The sequence below is a fragment of the Camponotus vicinus genome, unplaced genomic scaffold (genome assembly GCF_025532165.1).
Source record: "Camponotus vicinus isolate PSW18456_S1 unplaced genomic scaffold, iyCamVici1.0 SCAF_7, whole genome shotgun sequence".
In the NCBI taxonomy this organism is placed as follows: domain Eukaryota; kingdom Metazoa; phylum Arthropoda; class Insecta; order Hymenoptera; family Formicidae; genus Camponotus; species Camponotus vicinus.
In genome coordinates this window covers 8,559,122-8,573,758 of record NW_028141979.1, presented here as the reverse complement: position 1 = coordinate 8,573,758, position 14,637 = coordinate 8,559,122, and the positions used below count along the sequence as shown (strand labels likewise).

General features: G+C 25.3%; 1 protein-coding gene across 1 annotated transcript; it reads right to left on the bottom strand.

Moving 5' to 3' along the window:
* Positions 1-1,021: 1,021 nt before the first annotated feature.
* Positions 1,022-10,642, bottom strand: LOC145974728 (aminopeptidase N-like). The gene is made up of 12 exons (XM_083104752.1): positions 10,139-10,642; positions 9,281-9,733; positions 8,736-8,916; positions 8,122-8,257; positions 7,629-7,707; positions 6,718-7,055; positions 5,338-5,612; positions 2,829-3,040; positions 2,411-2,716; positions 1,817-1,886; positions 1,368-1,445; positions 1,022-1,186 (listed from the first exon to the last, which is right to left on the bottom strand). The coding sequence occupies exons 1-12, from the start codon at positions 10,597-10,599 to the stop codon at positions 1,022-1,024; spliced, it is 2,754 nt and encodes a 917-aa protein (XP_082960878.1). The 5' UTR covers positions 10,600-10,642.
* Between the last annotated feature and the right edge of the window lie 3,995 nt (positions 10,643-14,637).

Here is a 14,637-nt window from a genome sequence, read left to right as displayed (position 1 = left end):
ATGAAATAATCAGTATACCATCTGTATTGAACTTAATCTGACAACACACTTTTAAACTCTCTTCTTAAATTCTAAATTCGACAAAGAAATATTAATTAAGAAATATTAAGTTAATCAAAAAACCAAATCAATCTGTTGAATCTAATTCAGTACAGAACTTCTGACATTTTATTTTAATCTATTTATTTATTTTGATTTTAATTTATGTGTATCATCCGCTTGCTCATTTCTTTACTCTCTTCTTTTCTAGAACTATTATAATTATCATAAAAAATTGGGGATTTATTTTACTACTACTGCGCCGCTGTAGTTAAAACTATGATTGCCTTTTTCTGTTTTCCTCGAGTTCCTTTTTGTATATTACGTCACAGATATAGTTCACCTTTTGCATTATTCAATCGAATGTGTTATTTCTGCTGCAACGATTATTTGACACTCATTCAATACACTCTATTTTATATTATTCTTTTCTTGTATCAAGTAGAATAAAGTTACATCTACCAGCACGTTGTGTCTCATACTCTGTCCTATAAAAATAATTATCATTAAGCATTAACTCTTTGTCTTTATGATTAATATTTTAAGAATGTTTTATAAAATTTCTATGATAGTTGTGAAATATTTCATATGTGATTTACATAAACACATCAATTCATCTGGAAAGAAATATTCTTTTTTAATTATCGCATACAAGTAGTACTTTAAAAAATAGAAAAATTATAAGAAAAATCGCAAATTGTAAAAAACGCAAAAAAAAGGAGACACGTTAATATTTACTATCCTGTTTTGTATAGAAAGCTTTTAACTTTTGAATAGAAACGTTAGAAATAGAAACGTTAACTTTTTAACTTTTTATTCTATTATGATTCAATAACTATATTGCCACTTATTATATATGTATTTTTTATACGTGAATGCATATTTTTAAACAAAATAAATAAATAAAAATACGAAAACTGTTCATATATTAAAAAATAAATATGTATATGCATTACATTTCGTTATTATCTTCCTGATTTGATTAATCATCCAAGCTTTGTGTAAGAATATCTTCCAAGCTTTTTGCTAAATGTCGAAATTCATACAATTGAATTTTTATTTGATTCCAACGTAATTTTAGTTTGCGTTTTAGGTATATTATTTCATTTTCCTTATACCTTGTTTTAAATAACAAACATTTATTTACCTAAAACAGATTATTTTAACATTTATTTTCAATAGTAATTTCTTTTGTATAATAAATATCTACCAGGATTTCTGGTTATTGGCATAATTAGAATAAGATAGTAGTGATACATATATGTACAAAGATGGAGAAACTTATGTTAATAAGAAATTAATAACTAAATATGTCTAAGCTTACAAACCTCATCATCGTTTTGATTATCAGTACTACAATAAATCAGAGACTGTACATTATCCCTGAAATCAATTTCCATGTTTATCTAAAAAAATTATTTGTTAGATTAAAATGTAAGTAGTAATTTTTTACCTGGTAATATATAATAAAAATTGTTATAATATAACTTGTCTTTATTGTAATTCATTATAAAACGTTTATCCAAAAAAACTTTGATTTAATTAATATCTCGAAATTTTACGTGGTTTTTCGTTAAATATAATATAAGACTTTCTAGTTCAGGTTAACGAGATATACTTATGGTTATTCTTTGTTACACGATACCGGAAACATCTTGTGTGTGTGTGTGTGTGTGTGTGTGTGTGTGTGTGTGTGTATATACTGATGAATGAGTTTGAAGGAATAAATATGCAAATTTTCATATGAGATATTTGTATATGAGATTTTAAAATTTACCTTTTTAATTTGTTCCTTAGAATATACGTGGTTAATAATTATAGTTAATGCTGTAATAATACTGATTTCTCTATAAAAACAAAATAATAGATTTATATAACATGGTCCAATAAAATTTGATTCTCTTTGTAACTCAAATGTAAACAGTCATTTTCAATGTATTTTTGCTTGATGAACACAATTTTCAAATCCGGTTATTACACCATAGATTTAAGAAAAATAGCATCAGAAAACCCAAATCGACGAATTCGAATGTTCTCATGACACAAACAACTGCATTTGAAATATGAAAGTTTACACTGTTGCATGGCATTTTAACGAAATTTAGAAAAAAATTTGGCCAGTGTTCACGATTGTACAATGTCACGAAAATCTTCAAATCGTCGTTTTAGCCTCTTTGACACCATTTTCTCAAAATTGTGACGTGATAGTCAAATTTGGATAATGGATTCGTGTTCAGCAGGCAAAAATACATTGAAAATGAATATTCGTACACGTTTTACAAAAATAATGTTGAATAGTGTAATTAGCAAATGAAGCAAATCTTCATGTATAAATATATACTGTATATTTATAAAAAGTAATATCATTTACTCAGGTTTTATATCTTCCAAATTTCTTAATATGAAATCAAGTATTAAGTTATTTTTTGCATGCCTTGCAATAATAGAACAAAAACTCTGTATATGGTGGAGAACTCTTATTTCTTCCACAACAACGCCAAATTTCATTAAATACATATACTTTTGAATGATAAGAGAATTTGTGGAACAAGCTAGGAACTTTAAAGCACTATTATCAGATTCTATCCAATACATAAGAAATACTTTCTTCCAAATATCTTTATTCGCTATCTTCAAACCATTGCAGAATGTCCATTCTTTCCATCCTTTCCAAATTCTATGATATTCGAAATGAAATATATATTATTATAATTTGTAATTTTATTAAGTATTTCACAAAATACGAGAGAAATGTATTTATGAAATAATCGTGTTTGAAAAATAATTACTTGTATAGTGAAGATTTGTTACGACTTTTAAGATATGATTTTAATTCATTATTGGCTATTGAAAGGCAATAATCATGACTTAAAGTGCATAACCATCTTGCAGCCTCTTTTTTCAAAGATTTAGTAAAAACGCTCTCCTGATTTATATCAAGTTTAAAATGAGGAAATTTAATTCCCCTTAATATCTCATTCAATGGTTGCATTATTTCCTTCTACAAATTGTTAAATAATGTATAAAAATATATATATTTTTGTATTAATTTATATATTACAGAAGAATTGATAAAGTTTTTATGCATGCATATGCTATTATTTAAAACGCTATGCAAATAATATAATAATCTTTTATAAAGTTAAAAACATAATAATAAATGAGTAATTATAATACACTAATTAACACAATTTGATATTTATTATTATTATTCTTAATACTATAAACAAATAATTGCATAAAAATTTAAAAGCGGAAGCAGTTTCATGAACTTTGGACAGTTAAGCATTGTGTATATTCATCGATATTTTATCAAAAGTATTTTTAAAATATAAAATTTTAAAATATACGCGTTCTGTATATTGTTGATATATATATATATATATATATATATATATATATATATATATATATATACAGGGTGGGGCATTTTAATCGCTCCAGGCGGATATCTGGAAAACTAAGAGAGATACAGAAAAATGTTTCAGACAAAAGTTGAATGGGGGCTTGAAGGGAGTCATAAGATGGTGTCATTAGTTTGATCTTGGAAAGTCGTTTGAAGGTCACGTGAAAGTCACCTTCAATTTTTTAAATGGAATCACCTATTTTTTATTGAATATTTTTGTAGCTTATCTTGAGAGCTTTCCAAAACATATATAACTATAATTAAGTTAGTTTTTATTAAGTAATTTCCGAGTTATGAGGCTTGAAATCATTTCTTAATTTTACATAAACCGTAAAATATCTTGTAAAATATTTTTTGATTATCTTACCTTAATACTTTTATGTACAAAATAATAAGAGGAATCAATTGGTGTAAAGAAAACACATAATTGTTTCGAAAGAAAAAATGTAATTTGCAATTAAGAATTACATTTTTTTTCGAAACAATTATGTGTTTTCTTTACACCAATTGATTCCTCTCATTATTTTGTACATAAAAGTATTAAGGCAAGATAATCGAAAAATGGATATTTTACAAGATATTTTACGGTTTATGTAAAATTAAGAAATGACTTCAAGCCTCATAACTCGGAAAGTACTTAATGAAAACTAACTTAATTATAGTGTTTTGGAAAGCTCTCGAGATGAGCTACAAGAATATGCAAAAGCATATAAGGTATCCCATTTAAAAAGTTGGAGGTGACCTTCACGTGACCTTCAGGTGATTCTTCAAGGTCAAACTAATGGCAACATCTTATGTCCCCCTTGAAACCATACAACTTGTGTCTAAAACATTTTTCTCTAAATTGCTTCGTTTCCGAGATATAAATTTGTAACTCTTTACGTTGGCCACCTTGTATATACATATATATATACAGGGTGAGCCATTTTAATTAACGCACGCAATTATTTCGGAAACAAAGCATTTTAGAGAAAAATGTTTCAGACAAAAGTTTTATGGTTTCAAGGGGACCATAAGATGGTATCATTGGTTTGACACTGAAGAATCATTTGAAGGTCACGTGAAGGTCACTTTAATTTTTTTAAATGGAACACCCTATATATTTTTGCACACTCTTGTAGCTTATCTCGAGAGCTTTCCAAAACACTATAATTAAGTACCTTTTCGTTAAGTACTTTTTGAGTTATGAGGCTTGAAATAATTTCTTAATTTTACATAAACCGTAAAATATCTTGTAAGATATTCATTTTTCGATTATCTTACCTTAATACTTTTACGTACAAAATAATGAGAGGAATCAATTGGTGTAAAGAAAACACATAGTTGTTTTTAAGAAAAAATATGGAATTGTTAATTACAAATTACATATTTTTTCTTCAAAACAACTATGTGTTTTCTTTAGACCAATTGATTCCTCTCATTATTTTGTACGTAAAAGTACTAAGGTAAGATAATCGAAAAATGAATATTTTACAAGATATTTTACGGTTTATGTAAAATTAAGAAATTATTTCATGCCTCATAACTCAAAAAGTACTTAACGAAAAGGTACTTAATTATAGTGTTTTGGAAAGCTCTCGAGATAAGCTACAAGAGTGTGCAAAAATATATAGGGTGTTCCATTTAAAAAAATTGAAGTGACCTTCACGTGACCTTCAAATGACTCTTCAGTGTCAAACCAATGATACCATCTTATGGCCCCCTCGAAACCATAAAACTTTTGTCTGAAACATTTTTCTCTAAAATGCTTTGTTTCCGAAATAATTGCGTGCGTTAATTAAAATGGCTCACCGTGTATATATATATATATATATATATATATATATATATATATAAATTATTTAACATAAAACACACGTTTTTTTACTTATATAAACTAATATTATTTATACCTTTATTGGTTCGCTTTCTGGAAATGCAAAGAAACCTGACATATGTTCCAAGTTTTTGAACATAGGATGCCATGCGATATAATCTGTATCTTGTCTTAAATATTGTGAAATATTCAAGAATACAGTCCAATTAAGTTGGCCTGACATCATAAAGTGAAATGTGTCGTCGATGATTTTAGCACGATCGAGAACATGTATTTTTCCAAAGGAGTTGGAGTTCAGGTATTTTGAAAGTCTACTCCAATTCTCGGCATCATAATTGATGCGATAGCATCCTGTTATACGATAAATAAATTCTATCAATAAATTAAATTACACTTTTTGATTAAATTTGTCAAGTAATAATTTAAAATATCTTTTGTTTTCATATATTCAAAACGTATAAAATATCTATTAAAAATTATATATTAAAAATTGCGATTATTATAAGAAGCAAATTGTGGATTGATAATATTAAATTATGTCACTCTAATAAATCAATGTACTAAAAACGTTATGTCAACTCAAATTCTTTTTGACTACATTTATGATAATCAAAAATTATAATCAAATTATATATTTCGTTGTGTGCAATGTTTTAATGTATGTACAATCTTTAGATCGTGCGTAAAATTTTATTTTAATAACAGTACAGTACGTAGACATAATTTATCAAATAGAAATAATCAGATAAAAAAATAGCTAATTTATACATATATATGTGTAGCAAATTGTAAATTATCATATTCATTAAATATAATAATTAAATTATCCAATAACTAAACTTTTAATTATTAAATAATTTTAATCATTGTTGGATATTTAAGAAAAAGATCCTCTAACTAATATATAGAAAGATTTGCTATTTCTATAATTTAAATAACAGATTGAATTATATGTGCATTGAATTATATATACGGTGTCCCACTTTAACTTTCACACAGTAATAATTCGAAAACGAGCGTTTAGAAAAATATGTTTCAAATAAAAGTTGTAGAGCTTGGAGGGAAAATAAAGATAGGAATATTAAGACCTTATATAGAGCTTGGATATGTAAAAGTCAAAGTCAACCTAATCTTTTTTAAATGGAGCTATTCTATATATAATTTGTATATAAAATCAATTCCTCACAATATTCCTCGTAAAAAGTGATAAGAGTAAGATAGCCAAAAATTGAATAGTTTACGAAATATTTTATACTTTAAGTTGATAAAGTTTTACACAAAAACTATACGACATCTCGTAAAATATTTATTTCTAGATTACCTAAATACTTTTGTGCATAGAATAATGAGAGGTATCCATGGTAGAAAGAAAACACTTAAATATTTAAAAAAAAAGTACGAATTTGTAAAGAGCAGCTATATGTGATATAAAATAAATATATTGATAAATATTTACCACTTTGTGATGAATTGACTAGTATCCAATCATTCTCGCCCATGAAATCTGTAATAATTTGTGAATGGTACGAAATGTGTGGTATTAGCCACACTACACTCAAAAGTTCCTTCAAATTGGTCTGCGTAATAATGTTCAATGTAAATACATCTACATTAGAATCTTTTACCGATATATTCAAGCTGTATTTATCATAATTTCTTTGCACATTTATCACAGGGGAATGATTTAGATGCATCCAATTAGTTATTTTGTCCTCTAATTTGTATTTTATTTTGAAAGATGATTTATGCATAACAGCCTGCATTTCGTTCCAGAAATCACTACTACTTGTATAGCTAAAAATCCAAAATGATAACAAATAAATGATAAGAAAATATTAGTAAAAGAGGATATTTTAAGAAAAATATTATAAAGCAATTAAGATTTTTAAAGAACGAATTTTGGAACGAAAATTGAAAAAACAGTAGTAATAGTAGTGTAAATTATATTAGATAGAATTAGAACGATAAAAGAAAGTATTAATGATAAATGGCAAAAAAGAATAAATAGAATAGTAATTGAAACAGATAAATGTGTCATAGAAAAGAAATAAAAAAAAATATATAAATAAAAAGAATTAAGAAACACGAATAGAGAACATATGAGTAAATATAAAATAGAAGATAAAAATTAACATGGGAAAAGTCAACAAATTTTGAAATCATTAGTAAAAATTAAATATAAATAAAATTAGAAACACCAGAAAAGAATAAAGGAATAGGAAAGAAGATTGAGAAGTAAACAAAAATAAATTTCAATAATTAAGAAATAAAACAAAATATAATTATAATAATCAAAATTAAAAAATCACTTTAAAATATGTATTTAAATTTATAATATAATCATATTGTAATCTGTATTTTACTCACCAATAATTTAAATACATTTCGATACAATTCCGGAAAGCTCCTTTTGAGAAATTTTGCAATGTGCGAAACATAATGCTTACTACGAAAATTGACATTATAAAGTAAAAATGCAGTATGAATAACATAAATTTGCTATACATCATTTGAATATGTATAATTCTATGAGCATAACTTATTTATACACCGAAAAAAAAACCCAAGTATATGCCACTTATCTTTAGAATATATAGTAAAAAAAGGAAATCCTCTTAGCGCTATTTCTAAAAATAAGTGGCACATTCTTAAGTTGAGAATACAATTTTTTCGGTGTATGATAAGTAAAAGTTTATTTTATTTTTCTAGCAAATATTAATGTTTATGTAAACAATAATATAAATAAATTATATAAAACAACTAATTTATATATAAAACTCAGTTATTTTTTATTATAATGTTTTTTATATGTAGCATTAAGGAATCTATCAACAATTAATTATTTGCTTGATGTTGATACTTTTGATGTAACGAGGTATTTGAAAAGAGCTATTGAATTCTGATGTGAGCGGCCATGTGTCCTTAGTGCTCCAATGAAGAAAATCGTGTTGCATTTGAACCACAAAGAAATCTTGTATCCGAAAATGTGGGAATATCTGGACGCAAAAAAATTTTAATATAAATAAATATTTAATCAATACAAATGCTCACACATTAACAACATACATTAGAACTGTACAATATATTAAACAAAATTTACACACACTCGTTCACTGCATTTTTCCTATTAAATTTAAAAAAAAATTTGTTAAAGTCTAATGATATTCAATAATATCATTTCAAATTATGTATTTTTCAAGTTATTTAAAAGTATATATGTCAATATATATAAATTATGACATTATAATTTAATATTGCTTATGTGGTAAGTTGTAGCTAATTAGCGTTATAGATTAGAAATTTTATAAATAAAATTCCGATGTAAATTACGTTAGTATTTATTGAATGATAAAACACATTTACAAATGTTTAGGAATTTTTTAAAGTCTGTACATAGAAATCTGAATATTTTTACGTCATTCTGATTACGTGTGTGTGATTGAAATAATTAATATAAAATAAATATAAAATAACCTCATCGGCGGCGTAAATTCCAAAGAATGTAGCAAAACCTTTGCTTAACCAGGGCTCCCACTTATATGGATCGATTGCATGATAAAACCATTCGTGCACCACCTTATATCCTATTACTCGCATTATTTCAATTTTGCGCATCTCAGAATCTGTTTCTTGATTAAAAATAATATCTGCTTCTCTAAAAATAATTCATGAATATTGCAATAAAGTTGAGAATTCCTGTTATAAATGTGAAAATTAGTTATATTATAAATAAATTAAATGATTAAATTAAATAGATAAAAAAGAAATGTATAATTGCTTTAAACAAGAAATAATATATTATATGTGTTCATTTACAAACGCACACACATACGCAAATTACTCTACATCTTGAACTATGATACATTATTGTTATTATTTATTAGAACTACAAATATAAAAAGATACATAATTTTGAGTTCTATGATATTGAGTAGCGAGAAAGAATATTATTTTTTGATGTATATATTTTGATGTATATTTCTCTCTAAATATATTTACCTGTACCAAAAAATGTTTACCTATGAAGAATGAATCCCAACATTATCTCTTCTGCGTCGAACAACTCCGGAATCACTATATGATTTGTTTCCGGAGTTTTTCTAATATTCGGCAATTCCTCTTTTAAGAACCACGCAATATCGGTAGCAACTGTGTGTGCAAATTTCACATGCGGTAGCATGTCTTTTCTGCAGAACAATCTGATATTCAGACTTACAATACAGTCGAGACGAACTATACCCACCGCTAGGAAATAAACGGGCATTACGGGAGTAGTTTTGAAGCGTGTCCATTGCATATTATTTTTATCCACATTTACTTTCTGCGGTGAAACTACATTATCCATATTTGATAAAGCCGTGTAGGTTATATGATGCTTTATAGAAATGTTATAACTAGCATATATAGTGTCCTTCAAAAGTGGAAATAAACTTCGAATCGCAAATTTGTAATAATGCGTTGCGGCCAACCATCTAGCATATATAATAGTATATTTTAAATAACACAAAAAGTTTTTAGTTACTGCTAAAGTACTAGAAGATATAAAGAAGAATAGAAAAAATAGAAAAAGGAGAAAGAAAACGTGAGAGAGAAAAAATACATCTTAACCGTAATGTTTAAAGAATAGTAGTAACATATTTTATATTATAATTGCACAATGTAAAAAATGCTTTTTCTGAATTTATTATTTATCAGACAACATTTTACGAACTGTAAGAGAGAGAGAACTATGTTTAAATAATAATTTATTAAACCATACACTTATACATACATTAAGACCATGCCATGATAATAATACGAATTCTTTGCAAAGAATTGAAACAAGAAATTAATGTAATTATAGCACCTAAATATTTAACGTTTTAAAAATTACTCACACTCTATCATTTTGTTGATTCATGTAGAAAGTTCTGAAGCCTCCATTTTCAGCTAAAAGTCCCCTAAATTTTACATTCAGAATGTAAAATCCTAATGATAAATTGTACGGGAAAGAAATGATAGTTATACATGTTTCATTGTCATAGATAAATGCATTAGAGCTATTGGCAGAAGCTTCTTCCTTATTTTTTTTAGACACTTGTGTATCATTTGTTACCCTAACTCCAATTATAGTCAGATTTTCTGTGTGAACGAATATATTTTGCGTTTCATAAGGAATATAAATGCTGACATTGTATTCACCGTGGAAGACATCTTGATTGCCATATAGTATAAAATGAATATTATAATGTTGCGAATATAATATGTCCAGTTTCGGTACAAACATATGTTCATCAATAAAAAGAGCCGCCGCGATGATGAATATTAAACTGGAACTTAACACTTTTAAAAATGCCATGCCACTTTTTCTCTTTAAATTTCTTTCTATCTATATCAATTTGATCTTGATGTTCTGAGAACCTACCGAGAAATAACAACGCTCGACATTATAATAAACATGTCAATGAAACGACTTTTAAAATCAAAATAATGTGAAATCAGATTTAATAAGTTTTATTAATCAATAAACACAATATTTGATTAAATTAATCCCCGCAACATATATATGATTTCGAAAGCAATTATTTTTGAAAAACATTTTAGAGCAACCAAGAAATTGTATTTTATACTTTTATTTTCTTTCTTATACGCAAACAATTCATTGCCTTTGTATCTTAATTTATTGGGCAGATATTGTAAGCTCTTTTTACATTAAATGTCTAAAATTAATATATTTTTTTATTATATAAATAGATTAAAAGACAGATTTCGAAAGAGGAATTCAACTGACATGAGTTTCGCATTATGTCGTGTAATATATTATATATAATAATGTTTTTTTTGCGTTCCATAAATGATAAAATATTATTCCAGTAAAAATGTGAAGAAAAGAAATATATCGTTTTTAGATAATCAGTTTTCAAATTTATCATGATTTAACATATTATGTTTCTTTATATAAGTTTTTATCTACATAGTTATAGTAAAATATTTTTTTTAATTACTGCTATTATTACGTGTAAAATAAAAACAGTATATAAAAAATGTTACACAATCTTTTATTAAAGAAATCTAGCTTTAAGATAAAAGAATCATAAATTTTCAGTACATATTTCTGTAAATGCAATGTATAATATTAATTTAATTGGATTAGATTTAATCACACATTGGCATAATTTAATAAAAATTTCTTTATTAAATGTTTGATTTTAAGTTAAATGAATTCACTTCTAAGATAATATAATAATACACGCACATGTGAAATTAAAATCTTTTTCCTCTACTATCTTTATAAAGACGATAATTTTGAGAAAAATGATTGTCTCTGAAGAAAAATACTATACTGTTTGTTATATATGTATATTAAGATTTTTTAAATTGTCCTCAATACATATCTAATGTACACATTTTATTTTTTTGAAAGCGGTTAAATATTCTGTTTTGTTATAACTCACCTCGTATATTATGATGTCAGTTGATCAGAATTTAATTGTTTGATAATAATTAAGATTATAATTAACTATTTATTACTATAAATTATTATTAATATTGAAAATATATCTATATTAATTTGATCTCTCTCTTTCTTGCCGTTCTGAGATATTACCGAGAAATGCCAATGTTCGACAAGCGATCATAATAAGCATGTTATGGAAACAATCTTGAAAATCAAAATAATATGAAACCAGATTAATACGTGTCTTATCAGTTATTAAACACAACAAAATGCTAATACATGATTAAGTAATTCTCTGCTTTATATATTTAATATTAATAATATTTAAAATGTATTTTAGTGCGATTAAAATGTTCTATTCTCTCCTTTCTTATTTTTTTCTTATAAGCTAATAATCCATCGCTGTTTGTATCTTAATTTATTGGCTCTAATTGTAGATTTATGGTATTCAATGTCCAAAATATTTTATACAATAAAATACAATAAAAATAGATAAAAAGAAAAACTAAATAGAATTAAATTTTGCAAAATTATATCATAAAATATATGTTATATAATTTCACAGTTTTGTAAGTACTACATAAATGGTAAAATATTATACTAGTAAAAAAATGTGTACAAGTAAAAATGTAACGTCTTTAGATAATTTATTTTCAAATTTATCAAGTTTTTCATACACACACACAGGTTTTTATTCGTATATGCAATTATTTACTATTATAACAATCTTAAAAGTGTTATGGACTTAAAGTTTCTAATAATTTCGATATAATTTTAATTCTTAATCTTTTAAAGACATTTTAGTTAATAATTTTTAAGTAATGATATTATATGCATTATAATTAAGTTGTTATTAAAAAAATGTTCGATTTTTTACGTTAAAATGGAACTTTAGAAGCGTCAGATCAGTTTGCGAATTAAGAGAATAATTTATTACGTTAAAAAGTCTTGATATTAATCGAAAGAATTTAAACATGTACTTAGTTGTAAGCTTTGAATAGAGAAAACTGTATTATTTGTCTTGAGTTTAATCTGGTAACAAAATTGTACATTTGATCTAAATTTGATAAAAAAATGTTGATACCAATTTTAATCTAATCCACTATAAACCTATTTATTAATTGTTGATTCTAATTTATTTATTTAACATTTAATCTATATGTCAAGTGTTAGTTCATTTTTTAATCTTCTCTTTTTTTCTCGTTATTATAATTGAAAAAAGTTATTATAATCAGGAAAAATGAAATTACCATTAATTCTTTATCATTAATATCTTAAAAATATTTTATAAAATTCGTATGAGAATTGAAATATTTCAAATGCTCCTATGAAATAATATGATGCATATAAATGCATTATATAGACATACATATCAACATTCATCTTTAAAAATATTCTCTTTTAATTATCACGTACAAGCAGTATTTTAAAAAATTGGCAAAATATTATTTATATATTATTATAAAATTATAATCTATTTTAAATACATATGAAAGATATTCGATTATTGGTTAAAACTGTGCCACCATCATTTATTACGATTATAAATGATTTATAAATTAGTAAAACAAATACAATAGCGCGGATAATTTGCTGAAATTGCTGTTGCTTCATACAATACAGATAACGATATATACATGCAAGAAAGCAATATATTAAAAGGGATATTAATATATCAAAATTAATATTTTTGAATTATATAACATTATATAAATATATTACATTATCTCATCATTTAATACAGTCTTTCTCTGATTGTTAGTTTTTCAAGATCAAATTTTAATTAAATGCAATTATTTGTCGTTATTTAATATTCGTCATAAGATTCGATAATTTCTGACGTCCTTTATGATGACTTTTAAACATTTCGTGTTCTGTGGGTATTATTGCGTTAGACAGCCTATATTATTGTTTTGCTATGATTACTACTTTTGTATTGAAGGAACTAACTTGTTCACCAGATAATAAAAAAGATTTGTTCGCAGACACTGCAACTCTATGTCGATTCTAAAGCAAATCTCTATCTACTTGAGATTAATATTACGTACATACATTTTGATTAAGACTTTTGCAATCCCTAGGCAATTTCGAGGAGTTAGCAATTGTATATAATATTCATTACAAATTATAAAATATTTTCAATTTCTGAAATAAAAGATAAAAAATAAGAAATATATTAAATTATATAAGTATGTTCTGACTCTTGTGTATAATCAGATTCAAATCACTGGGTGAATTCAATCCTCGAGATTAAATAAAGATATAATAATATGATTTTTTTATTTTATATATATACCATAATGTCATGTGTGCAATATGCATGTGTACAATAATGTCATATGTGCAATATGCATGTGTACAATAATATCATGTGTGCAATGTGCATGTGTACAATAATATCATATGTGCTATGTGTATGTGCGCAATAATGTCATGTGTGCAATCTGTATGTGTGCAATAATTTCATGTGTGCAATAAGCATGTGTGTAATAATGTCATGGGTGCAATGTGTATGTGCCCAATAATGTCATATATGCAATCGTACTTTTGTATCTTCATTTTTTTCGTGTATGCAATAATACATGTAGGCAATCGGGAATGTTGGCAAAAGAAGCTGTCGGTAAAATGTTGTGCGCAATCAAAGCAGTTGGCAATCGGGAATGTAGGCAACTGAAGCCCTCTCAAAACATTGGATCTATAATTCTTGACACATTTTTAGAATTGGCATAACAATAAATATATGGCATATATGTAAAAACTTGTAATGTGAAAAACTTGATAAATTTGAAAATTAATTATTTAAAAAGGTTTTATTTTTCGTTGGATAAATCTTTTTACTGGTACAATATTTTAACATTTATGTACACTTACAAAAATACGAAATTATATAACATATACTGCATAATTTGCAAAATTTATTTTTAAAATTTATTTCGAATT